This window comes from Cyclopterus lumpus, chromosome 3, assembly GCF_009769545.1.
Source record: "Cyclopterus lumpus isolate fCycLum1 chromosome 3, fCycLum1.pri, whole genome shotgun sequence".
Classification (NCBI taxonomy): domain Eukaryota; kingdom Metazoa; phylum Chordata; class Actinopteri; order Perciformes; family Cyclopteridae; genus Cyclopterus; species Cyclopterus lumpus.
In genome coordinates, this window is record NC_046968.1 from 20,404,467 (window position 1) to 20,421,726 (window position 17,260).

The 17,260-nt window shown below is 40.6% G+C and overlaps 1 protein-coding gene across 3 annotated transcripts in view; it reads left to right on the forward strand.

Annotated features, from left to right (window-relative positions):
• Nucleotides 1-16,833, forward strand: part of trpm7 (transient receptor potential cation channel, subfamily M, member 7) — a 33,575-nt gene extending 16,742 nt beyond the window's left edge. Inside the window, exons 18-40 of one of the 3 annotated variants that reach the window (XM_034558468.1) lie at nucleotides 584-739; nucleotides 1,152-1,295; nucleotides 3,593-3,721; nucleotides 3,898-4,149; nucleotides 5,747-5,957; nucleotides 6,854-6,986; nucleotides 7,128-7,306; nucleotides 7,518-7,650; nucleotides 8,001-8,800; nucleotides 9,857-9,951; nucleotides 10,034-10,130; nucleotides 10,254-10,330; nucleotides 10,464-10,501; nucleotides 11,025-11,053; nucleotides 11,674-11,733; nucleotides 12,228-12,272; nucleotides 12,526-12,591; nucleotides 13,750-14,033; nucleotides 14,315-14,397; nucleotides 14,871-15,076; nucleotides 15,322-15,373; nucleotides 15,724-15,830; nucleotides 16,267-16,833. In XM_034558468.1, the coding sequence (XP_034414359.1) occupies nucleotides 584-739; nucleotides 1,152-1,295; nucleotides 3,593-3,721; nucleotides 3,898-4,149; nucleotides 5,747-5,957; nucleotides 6,854-6,986; nucleotides 7,128-7,306; nucleotides 7,518-7,650; nucleotides 8,001-8,800; nucleotides 9,857-9,951; nucleotides 10,034-10,130; nucleotides 10,254-10,330; nucleotides 10,464-10,501; nucleotides 11,025-11,053; nucleotides 11,674-11,733; nucleotides 12,228-12,272; nucleotides 12,526-12,591; nucleotides 13,750-14,033; nucleotides 14,315-14,397; nucleotides 14,871-15,076; nucleotides 15,322-15,373; nucleotides 15,724-15,830; nucleotides 16,267-16,382 (3,492 nt within the window). In that variant the 3' untranslated portion in view covers nucleotides 16,383-16,833. Of the gene's footprint in view, nucleotides 1-583; nucleotides 740-1,151; nucleotides 1,296-3,592; nucleotides 3,722-3,897; nucleotides 4,150-5,746; nucleotides 5,958-6,853; nucleotides 6,987-7,127; nucleotides 7,307-7,517; nucleotides 7,651-8,000; nucleotides 8,801-9,856; nucleotides 9,952-10,033; nucleotides 10,131-10,253; nucleotides 10,331-10,463; nucleotides 10,502-11,024; nucleotides 11,054-11,673; nucleotides 11,734-12,227; nucleotides 12,273-12,525; nucleotides 12,592-13,749; nucleotides 14,034-14,314; nucleotides 14,398-14,870; nucleotides 15,077-15,321; nucleotides 15,374-15,723; nucleotides 15,831-16,266 lie in introns of those variants that run through there. The other 2 variants (XM_034558477.1, XM_034558485.1) reach the window with 2 other exon arrangements.
• Nucleotides 16,834-17,260: the final 427 nt, after the last annotated feature.

Consider the following 17,260-nt stretch of genomic DNA (forward strand, 5'->3'; position numbering starts at 1 on the left):
AATATTTGTATTTGGTGAAGTTTGTCAACAGATCCCGTGTTCTTGGGGCTTGAACAAAGGTTTGCTTTCATATTTAATCCCTAATTTCAAGTACATCGTTGAGGCGTTAGAATGCCACCATGATTCATGGTGAAGAATAGGAACAGTTTTTAAACTTGTTCATCACAAATGGTCTCCTTCTAGCATTTCCTGAATTCTAGGTCTAAGCACTGTGGAAAAACTACGTTGGTTTCAAGTTCTGGTACAAAAGACACTTAACTTTCTCCTAACACTTTTGGTGTAAATGGAGTAAATAAGCTAATTGGAAAAAAGTGTTGATCTTGTTCTTAAATGTCTTCCCTAAATCTCGTTGCTTTTAAAAGAAAGCAGTATTTGCATACTCGCATGAAATGACCACGCTGTCGTTTCTTTGTTTCAGGTTTTAGCATCAGTGTGGAGACTTTTACAGCAGGGATTGGCCTCTCTTATACAATATATGCACTGAGGCAATAAAACACTTGGGATTCATTAGTGCGTGTAATTCAAAGGACGTTCTTCACAAATATTGAAGCATCCACCCATATCAGTGTGTATCTGTCTCTAGGTGATTCTGAGTATCTTGGTGCCTCCTGCCATCCTGCTGTTGGAGTACAAATCCAAGGCTGAGATGGCTCACATCCCTCAGAGTCAGGACGACCACCAGATGACCATGGAGGACAGCGAACACAACATCCAGAACATAACTGAAGAAATCCAAATGGTTAGGGTTACTCCGTCGCTCTGTTTTTAAAAAGGTGTATACGTTCTTTCCTTTTTCTTTTGAAACTCTAAAATATGGTATCTCCCTCACGTCAAAGTAGTCACGCAGAAAATGTCATATCCAAATTCATAAGCGTGTTAAAGATAAAACATTGTCCATAGCTGAGGTGGTGTTAAAGGGTTAATGAGCTGTGAACAGGTTGTAGTTCTGTTGTGTAATGACAAAAGTAGCAAGATGGATATTTACATAAAAAGATTAATAAAGATAAATATTTTTGACTCACTGAGTCATTTTTTTGCTCACTTTCCCTCACATTCTTCTCTTTACCCTGCATTCTCTTTCTCTCATTTTCTCTCCACATTGTGGCCTGCTGCTGTCTAATTTAGGCCTTTTTTTTGTAACCACTCTGCAGGATGTGTTCAAGGAGGCCAGATCCCACGACCACGTGGAGACAAAGAATGACATGGACACACAAATTCGCTCCAGAAAGCTGCCCTTGACCAGGAAAATATATGCCTTCTACCACGCTCCCATTGTCAAGTTCTGGTCTAACACGGTAAGGAGATTACAGAAGAAAATGCACACAAACAAATGTACACATCCATCTAACCATCTGTTTTATGGCTGTGTAGGATTCTGGGTACGAATATTGCTACCCAGGAGCCGTCGCTTAAGACAGATTGTTTACATTTTTGCTTTTGAAAAGGAGATAACTTGCATGGTTGAGATGTGGTGGAAATGGAAGCATAAATGAGCAAAATAGACTTTATTGCATAGCTTGATCCTTTTGCTCCTTAGGATCTGAAACAGTTTAGTCCAAAGGGGTTGTTAGAGATTTGGTCACTGTTTTGCTGGATGTTTATGGCTCCCTCCACCAGTATGGTCTGACAAAGCCCTTCAGACTCGAGCTGTGATCGACCACAAATAGGAGAAGGACAAGGTCCAACCTTCTCTTATCAGGCGCCCACACAGAAAGTGGTGAGACACTAAAAATGGAAACAGAGTTCTCTTATTCTGTATTTTAGCATTGAATGGGCGAACAAATATTCCCACATCACCCTCATACAGTTCACAACTTGCATCTAGTTAGAACCCTCAAATACTGGACACATACTAAACTAGATGTACTTAAACCAATGCTCAGCAGTCAAATAATCTCTTTCCCAGAGTGCCATAGCAATGTGAAATTCTGAGCAAAAAAAGAGGCAGTTTTATTTTTTAACGCATTTTCTTCAATACAAACTTACTACTGCCACGTTCACACTCCAGCACAGGGTTATCACTCATCTTTTCGCGCCTGTTTTTATGTTTATTTACAAGCCCGAGGCTGGTTCTCAGGAGCCTTGGAGATGTCATTGAGGGTTCTATTTTCAGGAACAGGGTTGTTTTTCAGGCTGTTCAAGATCAAGAGGTGCTGATACCATCACAGAAACTGCTATTCTACGTAATATAGCCTGTGCCCACGCTTATCTACATCTGCTGCACCTGCTTCCATTCCCATTTCAACACATCAATGCAGCACAACAATAGATTACCGATCAGGCGGCAGTGTTAATGGCTGTTTTTCCAGCAGTTCACACCTCGCATGTCAAGGTTGAGCACAGGTTTTTTTTGGGAATCCAAGTTGTACTGGACGTGAGTGTCTGTGTGTAACTTTACCTGCCTAGATGAACACACTTTCCCACAGTCCGCAGTATTGTTGGACAAATGCAGGTCAACCTTAAGTGGGGAATACATTTACCATTGGGAGACAATCATGTGGCTTGTTGTTTCTGTACAGAAATAGAAGAAAGCATGAGAGTAAGGTGTGCTAAGTACTTCTAATACGTCACCTGAGCCATGTTCGGATCTAAAATATTGTTGAACACATCAGTTTACAACACAAAGTAAAAAAAACAAATAAATAATAGTACTTTCACCTAATTTATTTATGTAAATATCATGTTATGTTAGTTCTATTTATAAAAGCCATTTATGTAAATAGTTAGTTGATTTAAAAAAAGAAGAAAACAACCCTGAGTAAGAGTCCACAACCATACTAGAAGTTCTGCGATGTTGTACTCTGGCACAACGGTGCTTTGCTCATCATCTTAATTTAGTGTTTTAACATAACTACGTTTGCTTATTCAAAGTACAGCTGAGGCTGCCAAAGTGTTGGACTAATTGAAATTTGACCCGATAATGGCACTGAAGGAAATGTTAAGGGCTCACTGTTTTCAGTTTTTCTCCTGAGGGAGGTTTAAATGTCTGAACTAAATGCCATGGCGATCCATTCAAAACGTGACAAGATATCTCACACCTAGTAGAAGTTGTTATGACTAGCACCGGGTTGATGAGAGCAGTGAACACCAATTACCTACAGTGGCTTTTATTTAGTGTGACGACAAAAATGCAGACTATTGCAGCTTTAATTAAGTAGAACATTCCAATCTCCATTTCTTATATAATCCCCTGAACCGCTCACTCCTTCTGAGAGCAGACTTTGTTGGGCACAGCTGACCACTAGAGCATAGAGGTCTCAGTCAAAATGGCAGACTATTTACTCCGGACTCAAAGTGCCGTGATGAGGTTCAGCCCCTTCAGAGGGCCTCAACTAACCCCGTCAGTGGACGCCCCTCTCGGGAGCTTTTTGAATTTAGACGCTCTTTGTCAACGTAGGCCAGTTATCATCTACATCCAACATCTTCGACACAGTGTATCCACATTTCAAACATTTATGACATACAAAGTAAAAAAAAAAAAAAATAATTACTGCATTCCCATTCTTGGGAGAATTAATCCTTTTACTTACATTCAATGCTATGTTTTTGGAGTTGTTTCTGACTGTTATTGTTGTGTATCTCACATTGTCAGCTCTTCTACCTGGGCTTCTTGATGTTCTACTCGTATGTAGTCCTGGTGAAAATGCCTGAAATTCCTTCTCCTCAAGAGTGGGTGGTCATCCTCTACATATTCACCTCTGCCATTGAGAAAATTCGAGAGGTACGTGCAACACAATGTAATTGTTAAATATTGAGCGTAATGAAGATATAACATTTTTTTTTTTATTCACCAAAGATAATAATAATAATGAAAATAATAAAGTATATATCTCTCTATCCATCTCAGTATTGTTTCACATTTAGTTCCTCCTCTCTCCTCCAACTCCTTTTTTCCAGATGTTTATGTCTGAAGCAGGCAAAATAAGCCAGAAGATAAAGGTGTGGTTCAGCGACTATTTCAATGTGTCGGACTTTCTGGCCATTGTTACCTTCTTTATCGGCTTTGGCTTGAGATTGGCCGGAGGTGAAGCCTTTGTCCCTGGGAGGACGGTGTATTGTCTCAATATCATCTTCTGGTACGTGCGACTCCTGGATATACTGGCTGTCAACCAGCAAGCTGGACCGTACGTCATGATGATCGCTAAAATGGTGAGTTTGTGAGAGTGAGACATAATGTAGAGAAAGCAGACGAGAATGTTTTTCTACACTGTTAAAGTTATTTAATGTTATTATTTTTCCAACTATGTTTTTCCTGGTCTCAGAGATGCAATGAAACCGGAATAATGTAATAATTTATTACGCATTTGTTACTGTAATTGACACTAATAAGCCAAGAACACTTCACATCCAGTAATAACTTATGTTAGAATATTTTTATAGTGATAGTAATGGGTACCTAAGGCCATGGCGGTATAACGGGCACCTTCAAATGATACGCAATTGTTTAGGTATACTTTAGTCTGAACATATTGTGAGAGAGTTACGAGGTTATTGTGCATCACAACATGCTGTTATTAATATTCATGTTTTAATCCGTTCGCACATTCATATTTAAACAGCATTAATCATCTACATGACCAGGTAACGTAACCTACTGTATTATCCTACACAGCCCCATCAGTTTTAGAACTGACTTTTAACCCGTCCTGCTATTATCTTGTCCATTTATTGTGCTCCATGTTGTAGTTTTTACAAAGTATTTGTATAACCCCTGAGTTGAAAGTGTACCGTGAACAGATATTGGATCAAATATGTTAAGATCGTGTGAAAATGGGTTATTTAATTTTGTTCAAGGAGTAGTTTGCAAAAAGGTAATATATATATATATATATATGTATGTATATATATATATATATATATATATATATATATATATATATATATATATATATATATATAAAAAATTGGCAGTGGTGCGCTAAATATGAAGCTAGAATAAGCAGGCAATTGGCTTAGCATTGCATTAAGACAGGAAGCAGGTAAAAATGGCGACCGTGGGTTTGTCCCAAACTTATTAAATCTGCTTACCAGCACCTCCTTAATTTTACTAAGTAAGTTTCTTTAATGCACACACAAACAATAGTTTGAGTTTTTCGGGAAATGCAACAAGTAGGACTATTCCTTGTTTGAGCCATTGACTTCCTGAAGTCTAATTAGTGAACTACGGTGGGTACGTGTGTCTTCTTTACCTTTTGGACAGAGCCAGGTTAGTCGATTCACATGTTATCGGTCTTCATGCTAAGCAGCTGCTAGCTGTGGCTTTATATTCTCTGTGGAGATGTTAAAGTGGTATTGTTCTCAGCATGAGAGCCAATAAGTGTATTTTGTAATTGATCAAACTCCTCCTGTAATTGAATCTAGATTTAATCGTAACACAATCAAGTTTCCATCATGTACACCTTCATAGCTGTTAAGTAGTCGTAAACCCTTCAACATTACTGTCTGCCCTGGGGATTTCAATACAGACATTATAAAGATTTCTTACCCAGCAAATCCAGACCAAATCTAACTAAAACTAGAAGAACATTTTCTATTTGTACATTATTTAATAAGCTCCTATTTATAAAGTGAAGGGACTTTATTCAGTTTTAAAAGCAATAAAATAGTGCTGATTTTGTATCCCCAAAGTAGACGTGTTTACACTAATGAAACCCTCTTGATGTCCTTAATAAGCCTTCTATTATTTCAAGTAGTGATAATGCCATCAGTCCTGTGTTTCATTCGCTATGTGTGTTGGCTCTTTCAGGTGGCCAACATGTTCTATATTGTGGTAATAATGGCGATAGTTCTGCTGAGCTATGGCGTACCCAGGAAAGCCATTTTGTACCCACACGAGGAGCCCAGCTGGACGCTGGCCAAAGATGTGGTCTTCCAGCCATACTGGATGATGTACGGGGAAGTGTATGCCTATGAAATCGATGGTAAGGACGATGAGGATGGTAGGGGAGATTACGATGGTAAGAACGGATTTATTAAAAGCTTCTCACCATGGCATGATGGCAAATTGTCACTCAAAACGAGCACTGTAAAAATCAAACCCACGATGCCTTAATCATTGCCTCCCTCTCACAACGTCTTTCACATGTAGAAGCAGCCAACGTAGGTCTCTTTTGGGAGGGCAGGGTTTTTTGTTTCACCACAGCATCGACAGCCTCGACTCGGTCCGAACAGGCAACGATTAAGTGATCGTCACTTGAGTCGGGCGCATTTGACGCTTCGGTGGAACAAAACACCTGGCTGTGCTCCATAACCTGAGTTGGACTCCCCGAGGTTTCACACACATTTATCACATGGTTCATCACTGTTGCTGTGACCCGGAAGTGGTGAATAATCTGATGTGAATTACAAAGTCTAAATTCGTTGGAAAGATTTTCTAGTAAGAAGAAAGAATTGAATGCTCAAAGTTTGTTTTTGAATAACATTTAATATATTCCTCTAGTTGCAGTGCATTTTTGTGTACTGCAACAGAGCAGCGTATGTCTAGTACCTGTTAGTGTTGAAGTAAAGGGTATTTTACACATGTGTGTAACTTCCTTTCTGGGATTTGCATTGTTACAAATGATTTATTAACAATTGATGTATAGGCATATCTACAGTTTAAACATCACAATACATAAATTATGCATCTAAAAATAATTTAATGATTTAAAGAAATAATATTTCAATAAGTCAATTTCAAGTGAGCATTGTCCTGTTTTAGTACATATTCATGTGTGGTATGGTTACATTTGAACCTACACAAGTCGGATAGTAAGTTAAAGATTGTACATATGAACAAGACTTGGAGAGGATATCTTTACCATATTTGGGGGATTGGTGTGTGCGTGTGCTAAAAACCTCCTTCTCTTTACAGTGTGTGCCAATAACACTGAAGCATCAGTAAGGTCCCTGTGTGCAGCAGGAGTGTGGCTGACTCCTCTCCTCCAAGCAGTCTACCTCTTTGTACAGTATATACTAATGGTCAACCTCCTCATCGCCTTCTTCAAGTAAGTGCACAACATTTCAGTGCTAAATCAAAACAAATGTGGGTACACATTAACTTTGGGTTATGCGATGCATTTTTAAATATTGCTCGCATTCTCCACAACATCATCATCCCCACATTGCTTTACTCTCTTGTTTTCCAGCAATGTGTATCTGCAAGTGAAGTCCATTTCTAATCTGGTGTGGAAGTACCAGCGCTACCACTTCATTATGGCCTACCATGAGAAGCCTGTCCTCCCGCCCCCTTTCATCCTCCTCTGCCATATCTACTCCCTCTTCTGTACGTGTAGAAAGAGGAAGAAGGAGCATACCTACGGACCAAGTACGACTGTCCTTTTCTGGCAGAAACATCATGTCTCCTTAATATTGGTTGTTAAAAACCTGCCATTCATATGTATTTGTCAAGAACAAACAACTGGGATTAAAATGCTTTTTTTGTACAAAACAATACAGTTGGACAAAGTGCTGCTGCTTAACTGGGCATTAAGGAAATCTCTAACGATACCGCACGTCTGCCTTCTTCTCTCTTCCAGAGCTGTTTCTCACAGAGGAAGACCAAAAGAAGCTCCATGATTTTGAAGAGCAATGTGTTGAGACGTACTTTCATGAAAAGGATGATCAGTTTCACTCTGGGAGTGATGAGCGCATACGTCTTACCTCAGAAAGGTGGGTCTGTTTCTGGCTTTCTTAAAGGTGTAATGTGGAGTTTTTTTGTAATTAAGCAAAAGCTTTGTTTAAAACCGGTAATCCTCAAATCCAAAATACATGCATGTGCGTCGTCGTGCCTGAGACAAACTAAACAGGCACTCGCTTATAACAAACTTCTCCATAGTGCTACTGCAGGTCAAAACTCCAGTCAACTGAGTAACTTAGCCTGCTGAATTTACAGTCATTCTGAAATGAAAACCTTTCCTTAAAATATATTGAAACCTGACCATTTCAAAATGAGCCTGTGAACCTTTCATTTAACACAAGCTGAGCTGTGGGTAACTGAGTCTACTGTTTGTCATTTCCAGGGTTGAGACCATGTGTTTGCAGCTGAAGGAGGTTGGGAACAAGGTCAACTTTATAAAACGCTCTTTGCATACCCTGGATTCCCAGATTGGCCACCTGCAAGACCTCTCAGCACTGACTGTGGACACCCTGAAGACCCTCACTGCTCAGAGGGCGTCAGAGGCCAGCAAGGTCCACAATCAGATCACGCGGGAGCTCAGCCTCTCTAAGAACTTGGTCCCCAGCATCGCCCATGGGGCAACAGACACAGGCCCCCACTCCAAATCGTCCGCGATCGGAAAACGCAGTGTCGGGGCCTACTTCGGCTCCTCTTTTCCCCAGGCTGGAGCCAACATTGCAGATTCTCTTTTTGGTGTTGGTGTAGGGGGAGGGGCTGGGACGGAAAGTAGCCGGAGAGTTGGGCCCAGCCACGGAGCAGGACTGGGGCTGGACCCCAACCTCAACCCAGCATTGAGTCCAGAGAGGAGGGGGTTATTTGGACTCGGGCACCTTGCTGCAGAGGCCGGATCCTCAGGTGTCAGCTCCAGTGCCTTTGTCCAAAGTGCTCTGGCCGTTTCCCCTCCGGAGCTGCGTCTCCGAGGCCGATCTCTCACCCAGAGTAAGCTGACCCGTCCTCAAGAGCCGGCTCTTTTCGACTCCCCATCCAGCCTGCCCAATGTGCCCTCCCCCGGGGCTCAGTTCCACATCGGCAGCACACCTTCCCAGCCCAGTGGCTCCAGCCACCCAGAACTCACCCTAGCTAGGCTTTACCAGCAGCACTTCCAGCCAGACAGCACCAATGTAGAGTTTGGGGCATTTGTGGGTAAGTACAAGACTGAGGTTGAATCTGGTGTTGATGAGGAGGTAAAAGAGGAGCGTGAAAACTGTGTGTGTGTGTATCCTACTGTTGTCATTGTCTCTAAGACTTCGGGCTCTGCTCGGCTTGCCTGCTTGCCTGCTTGCACTGTTAAGCCTGAGAACACAGAGGTGTTAGGAGGCGGGTGGAGAAAGAGGGAGGTGGGTTGTGGGTACGTGAACAAGGCGTTCTGCGACGACGAAGGCAGATCGGGCTCTCTGAGTGGACAGAGTACAGACACTGAAGTCCCATTCGCTCCTGAAGCCGAGTCATCCCTGTGTGATGCCCACGGAAATAGCAGCCTGCCAGGTTGTGCGCATGCCCCTGCCGTGCCACTCGGGAGACCCCAAAGACGAAGGAGCAGGGAAGAAAATGTGTCAAGACCACCTGACCCACAAGCGTCCTGCTATGAAGATCAAAGTGGGTCAGAAATCCCGCTTGATAGGAGGACCACAGCAAGAGAGCCAAACAAAACGAGAGGTTTGAGTTTCAGTCTGAGTTTAGGTTGAGGACAATGTCTGCCGGGTGCTCGGGCCTGTCCATCTCCAGATCAAGATCCCAGTTAACCTTACGCTGGTGGCTTTTCTTCTCCTTTCTCTACTCTGTCTGGGCCTCTTGTCTGTCTGGTCGACTTTCTGTTCCTGGGTGGTTCTTCCCATTTTTGATGGATTGGTTGACTGGTTGAGGTTTTCTGATCTCTCTATGATTTATGGATGTGTTTGGCATGTGGCGGGTGAAGTTTGTCATAAGTTTTTTGTTTTTTACATTTGTGGTGACGAGCATGTCACCACATTGTTGTGTTTTGTTTGTCTTTTTCTGAATGCTTCATAACAATTTTGATTTAACAATGCTAGTATATACAGATATATCTGTACAGATTATATTAAATAATTCTGTGTGATTGCTTTTGGTGGGATATTGTTACATGAACCAAAATTACAAGAAAAAATAAAAGTATTTTATTTCATAATATTACAGATAAGTATTGACCTAATGTCCACTGACGATGTGTTCTGGTTTTAGGGCATAAAGACAGTTTGGACCTCCAGCACTCTACACCCAAAGAGACCTCCACCTCCAGCAGACAGCAAAGCCCGGTCCCACAGACCAGATTGCAGGTGTGTGCGTGTGTTTGTATAAAAATATGAATAATTGTATGGTTATTTGTTGCATGGACTGTATATCACTTATCTTCCACAGGCTCAGCCTGAAGGTCAAGGTCTTATCAGAGCAGTAAACTCATACACCGGCTTCACAGAGTTTGATAGACACCCGGCTTTCCTCCATCCTGACTCCAGTAAGCTCACAAAAACAACACAACAGAAAATATCTGCTCAGGAAGACATTTTGGAATAAATGTGATATATACTTTTCTGCAGTCCAAAATCCATCAATCTGATTGTTCATTGTTTTTTTCTAGCTCTGAAGAAGAAGGACAGGAGCAGAGTGTCAGCTGAAGACATCCTCATTCACGAAGACCCCCGGGCTGCAGTACTGGTAAGAAATGTGTCTTTTTATGTACTTTCATGAGTTCAAAGTAAATACACAAACTCCTCTGTAAAGTTTAACTCTTGTTAACTTAATTAATGCTGATTTCTCTGTGTTTAACGAGTCATTGTTTCTCCACCAGGAAAGGGTTCAGGTCAAATCAGCCCAAGCCAGCAGCTTGTAAGTGTCAAAAGATGTATACACATACACGTAACGCATACACACATGTATTTCTATACCTGTGAAGAGGACCCTTATTGACATAACACATTCCCCAGCTCCTGACCCTACTATAAACATACAACAACTAAATGCCTAACCCCACCCCTGACTCGATATTTGGAGGAGTTCATATTTTTTTTTCCTGTGGCCGTGTACCATGAGCTGAACCCCCTCCTAAGTCTAAACCCTCAAATAGGCCTTTGAAGTTGTGTCTGATGGTGAGGACCCATCATTCTCTGTCTAATTTTCAAATTGATTCTCACAAAGATAGAAGTTTGCACACACAAACACACACCTCTAAAACGTTTAGATGTATATTTGTTTTTCACTTATTTAAAACCAGCACTCAATAATACACATTACATCATCTTATTCACACCACCCTATGTAAACGCATTACACAAGCTCTTGTGTAGATTTATGAATGTAATCCGTTTTGTTAAACAATTGTCTTTCTGTTGTCTCTCTTTTGCTCCATCAGGCGAGCCCCAGGGGAAGATGCACCGACTGGTAAGATGTGCAGTTTCACTGTAGTTCCTCCATGTTTTAGTTTGGTCAGACTCGTTCTGTCTGGAACCGCTGGTCCAGCAGCATTTACACAGAATCTGATATCAAAGTGACCTTTGGCCTTTTCCCCTGTCTTGGAATCAAATGCATGTTTGTGTGTGATAAAATCCATCCTGTAACATTAAGACCAACAAGGAAAACTATTGTTTCTCCTCTTTTTTATATATTTATTTATATATTTTTTTATTATTTTTTCTGCAAAAGATTGGGGTCTATTATTATTATTATTATATATATATATATATATATATATATATATATATATATATATATATATAGATAAACCCCAATCTTTGCAGACCAGGAAAGGTTGATAGATGTTAATGAAATACTGTATATGGGGTAGTGGGGAATATCTAAACATATTTAAACTCCTACAATTGCATATATTGCGTTAGATTTCAGTTGAGATAGAAAGCTTGGAACATTTTGTTTATGAAAAATCCAAGAAAAGGAAGGAAACTCTGCTGTACCTTTTCTGGATGAATGCTTAACTGAGCTATTCTTCATCTATGTATACTCATATTTCTGGGTGAATGCTTAACTGAGCTATTCTTCTGTAGCGACAGCAGCAGTTTCTCTCTACACGCCTCGACACACCCTCCTCGGAGCCAGAAAGGACTGTGAGTAACCCGCATTAACTGAACTAAACCCAGTCAAAGCCCTGTATCGGGGGTTTTACCGTTTAAACGTTCAGGCCATTAATCGATGAGTTGATCAACAGATCAGGCGTCAACTGTTTTAAAGCCAAAGTGCCAAACATTGGCTAGTTCCAGCTTCTCCCATGTGGGTATTTTTCTGCTACAGAATCTGTAGCTGAATCTGAATAAAAATACTCACTAGTTACAGTTCCAATCTCAATATTTCTCAATAAGATATATTGTCCTTTGTTTCCAAATAAACTGGTTAAAATGATATCTGCAGTGATAACGCATGTATATACAAATAGAGACATCTACTGGTGGATGCTGAGAAAGCTCTGGGTGTTTTTTGTTGTTGCTGCATTAATGTGCCTTAATGTTGTCCACTGATTATCATTGATTGGCATGTTCATTAAATTGATAAAATCAGCTAATTCTGTAAAAAGATTTAACGGTTGTTTTCTTTTTCTCCATAGCTATTGGCTCACCTTTCAAGCCCATGGAAAGCGACCAGTACTGGGGTGAGAAAGCAAGAATACGTTATCTCATTGTGTTTTCATGTATTATTTTAGTTCCCAAAATTGATGATAGTATATTTTTTTTGTTATATCTTTTAAATGCATTTAATTTAGAGTGCTGTCTGTGGGTAAAAATGCTAAACATTTCACTGAGGCAATGAATAATTCCACAAAGTAGTTTCACCTCTGTTGACTCTTCTCCTGCAGTTTTTTCAACCCGTTTGTGTATTTGCTCGTGTACTTTTGTCTCCTGCAGCTGTTGAGCGCAACAACTTGATGAGGCTGTCCCAGAGTATCCCCTTCACCCCTGTGCCCCCTAGAGGTAAGTCTGCATCACGCTGCATTCCCAGACATGTCGGTTCAGGTGAAAACGCCACAGACGGTTCTGAGAAAAGACAGCAGGCAGTTGTAGAATGAGGAAGTTTGGAGGGAGATAAGAGCTGTGTTTTCTGCATTGTTTTCGCTCTCTCCCACCTGCAGCTGCTTAGCTCTCAACAACTAGCCCTACGCAGCTGGAGAGCATTCACTGCATTTTGGATTTTACCTCTCTATTCTAGTTCTTGAAAATTGAATATGCAGTTTATGTTAATCGCATTCAAAAATACATATGGTAAAATAAATCAGATTCTGGTCGTAACTGAATTACGACTGAATATGTAATTACTGTGTTTTGGTTTTGAAGGTCAGTACAGACAATGAACCAAAACGCAAAAATAACTGACCAAAGTAAGTTTATAGGGTCAACTCACTTCTTAAAGTGGGTTTGCCATCAGCAGCTATAAACCTTCATTCAACAGTGGTCTTAACGCTGCTGAGGAACTGACGCTGTTTTGCAATCTGCTATCGCACATATTTATTAGCTGTTGTTTCCTTGAAACCTTTATTGCACAGTTTCTCGCATTGACACACACAGACAGAACTGTCTCTGTGCCGGTTTCATGCTAGACAGCTAGTACAGACTTGGCTTATTAATATGTCCGTGTCAGTAGTTGACAGCCCAGAGACATATTTTTTTCTCTCCCTCTCCCCCGCCTTCCAGCTCGTCCATCCGGTCCATCTCTATTGTACTCATTACTAAAATGCCCATAAGATAGACAAAAACCTGTTTGTAAAGAGTTGATGGGTCACGTCGCTACTAAAACATGCAGGATTACAATACCAATTGAATAGTAGAGTTACTGTATATCAAAAAAGAATTGTCATTGGAGTGTTTGTCTGCTGGACACGTAGGTTGGCGAATGTTTGCGAACGTGTCAGCCAGAAACACTTCATGAACAGATAGTATATCAATGTCCTCTTGCTGTAGCACTATAATTTTAAGTGTGGGAAAAAAATGGAAAGCTTTGAGAGAGGAGAAACCTGCACGGAGTACAAAGGTTCCAAACGGTTTCTCGTCACGATTATGCGGCACGTCCGTGCAACCATCCTTGCAGGAAGTAGAAGCGATGCATTACTCATCCGCTGCTCTGTGTTCCCTCAGGGGAGCCGGTGACTGTGTACCGTCTGGAGGAGAGCTCCCCCAACACTATCAACAACAGCATGTCTTCCTGGGCCCAGCGGGGCCTCAGTGCTAAAATAGAGTTTCTTAGCAAGGAGGAGATGGGAGGAGGACTCAGACGGGCCCTCAAGGTGCTCTGCACTTGGTCGGAGTACGACATCCTGAAACCAGGACATTTGTATATAGTCAAATCCTTCCTTCCTGAGGTGGTGCAGACCTGGCAGAGCATCTACAAGGAGGACACTGTGCTGCACCTCTGTCTCAGGGTAGGGAGCACAGACTCCTCCCCTGAGGACCCCGTATACTCACATATTCCCTGTACTGCTGGGCTTCACAGACCCAGTCTGAGATGTAAAAAGTATAAGCTTATTTTTTGTTAGATCTAGTTTGATGTTTTAATGTGACACTTTTTGAAAGGAGTTGTAATCTCAAAATGCATTAAGGTGTTTAACTAGAAAGACTGCAAAGTTTAAGAACTGCCATTTAAACATTAACCTGATAAAACTGTGGCTGTGACAAAAACATTTGTCCCTCTGCGTCACTCCAGGAAATTCAACAACAACGAGCTGCTCAGAAGCTGACATTTGCCTTCAACCAAATCAGGCCGAAGACGATTCCTTATTCACCGAGGTAAGCGTGCATGTGAGAAGGGTTGGCAAACACAGCATAACAACAAAAAAAAACATATCTTAAAAAAGCTTAGATTTCGTGGTATGTGTTGTCATTATTTTAGATGCTATCAACACCCAAGTCACAAATATTGCTTAGCTCATTGTGGTTTGGCCAGATTACTAGACTGTGCAACAGGTGATTTACACATCAACACAAGCTCTTTTGTACACCCAACTTGAGGAACACACCTCTGCATTTCAGTGTTTCCCGTCTCTCTGGCCAACTGACAACTGTCAAGACATTTTTAAACCATGACATTATCTGATCATGGTTGGTTTTCAAATGAAGTATTCATACTTCATTTTTCACAGTTCTAAGTTCATGAACAGTGAAGTCATTTAAGATACAATGTCTTTCTTCTCTACTAAAGCCTCAAATTAAATCAACAAAAGAGCCTTTTGGGGTAAATTAAAAGTCCTACTTGTGTTCAGGTTTCTGGAGGTGTTCCTGCTCTACTGTCACTCTGCTGGACAGTGGTTTGCTATAGAGGAGTGCATTACTGGAGAGTTCAGGAAGTTCAACAACAACAACGGAGATGAGATCGTCCCCACCAACCTCCTGGAGGAAACCATGCTGGCCTTCAGCCACTGGACCTACGAGTACACCCGCGGAGAGCTGCTGGTGCTCGACCTGCAGGGTAAAGATTCTCAGCACTCGGTCCAGAATCTCTTAAAAAGCAGTCGAGTTTGTTGTCGTTTGCTTTAGTTGTCACTTTGTCACTTGGGTTAAACATGAATCTGTCATGGAGACGTAGTCCATCTGTTTCCAGATTGTGTTCATGTGACAGATGTGAATGTCCTGTCTCTACGGATTACCTGTGCACTTAGTGTGTAATATTACTATATGACGAAGCTTGTGTGTTTGTTGTGTGTCCCTCTGAAGGGGTTGGGGAGATTCTGACGGATCCATCCGTTATTAAGAGCGGTGAAAAGGGGTAAGAGTCAATGTTCTCATTTACACAAGTTTGCATTATTATTATTTGTGTATCTTATTTTGGCTTAATATTGTAATGCTGAAACAATTAATTGATCAGACATTTCGTAGTTCCAGGTTCTCAATATTTGCCAGATTTGTGTGTGATCAAAAATCATTTAGACATTTTGTGGCAGAAAATAGTGAAAATGCTTTTTACACTGTAGATTAAACAATTAATAGAGGGAGTAACCTCCTAGATTTATTAACAAGTTGTCAATAGCAGCCTTACAATATTGAATAACATGTCAAAGTTACCAGCAGCCTTTTCTAGTAATTCAGCACTAAATGACCTCAGTGTGACCTTTGCAGATCCTATGATATGATATTTGGACCTGCCAACCTGGGGGATGATGCCATTAGGAACTTCCGAGCCAAACACCACTGCAACTCCTGCTGTCGGAAACTCAAACTTCCGGGTGAGGGATATTGAAACTGTTCAGTGACCCAATCATAAACTATATTGCATTACAAAAGTGCTCTAAATCTTCAACCTTCAAGGCATTTGGGTAATTTTAAAGATCCCCTCCAGAAGTGTTTAAAGAAAAAATAAATACTCTGCTGTAAGTAATTATGTCTGATAACAAAAGTTTAATTAACTAGTTAAACATTCAATAAATATTGGTTCAAAAGTTTCACTGTGAAGCTCTTTCTTCGTACACTGGAGTTTTCCACATCACATTTGTGTTATTTGTTACTGGACTTTAATTGGCTCAAAATCATGCTCAAACACGTTTTGAGTTCAGCAGAGAACTGTTCCTCCATTTCTTTTTCATCTCCTAAATCACAAACACAAATCTAAGATGATATAAATCCTAATCTGTTGCAACATGTTGTCTTCTTTCCTCCTTCTAGATCTAAAGCGGAATGATTACACACCAGACAAGGCGATGTTCCCGCAGGACGACCCTCCCAACTCGGGGGGTGGCGGCGTCAAAGAGTCCCGCCAATCAATGAGACTGATGCTGTGATCAGTTTGAAGTGAGAGAGAAGGAGTGAGTGAGTGAGTGAGTGAGTGAGTGAGTGAGTGAGTGAGTGAGTGAGTGAGTGAGTGAGTGAGTGAGTGAGTGAGTGAGTGAGTGAGTGGGTGGGTGTGTGAGTGTGTGAGTGTGTGTGTGTGTGTGTGTGTGTGTGTGTGTGAGAGAGAGTGTGAATGATCACGAGGCGACACTGTTCTGAACGATTTTAGTCAAAGCCAAGGAGCAGAGAGGTGCACCCAATCAACTGGAAGAGTCGCCCCCCTGTTTCCATGGAAACCAGTGCATGCAGACTCATGTTTTTGTTCATTCAGCCAAAATGCTGTCGAACACAATTCAACCATCTTAACCTTTTTGTTTTTTAGTACATAAATGAAAATAAGTTTTAAACATATTTTGAACAAGTTTATGAATATATATGTTTGTGTTTGTGTGTGTGTGTATGTTTGTGTATATATATATATATATATATATATATATGTATGTGTATATATATGTATGTGTATGTGTATATGTATGTGTATATATATGTATGTGTATATATATGTATATATATATATATATATATATATATATATATATGTGTGTATATATATATGTATATATATATGTGTATATATATATATATATATAAAAACTAGATATATCAACAGGTACAGTATCATTGCAGAGGGTTTATTATTTATTACTAAGTTTGAGAAGTTGCCTTGTTTAAAAAAAGAGCCGATCAAAGTGCATTGTACATCCGTTACAGCAGCTTCAGAAAGGACGCCTGCTGAGATTCAGTCACTGCAACATTGCAGATTGTCACCAGATCATTTTTATAAATGTGTAAAGACTTGTTTCACAACCTTATATCTTTTAGTTAATGA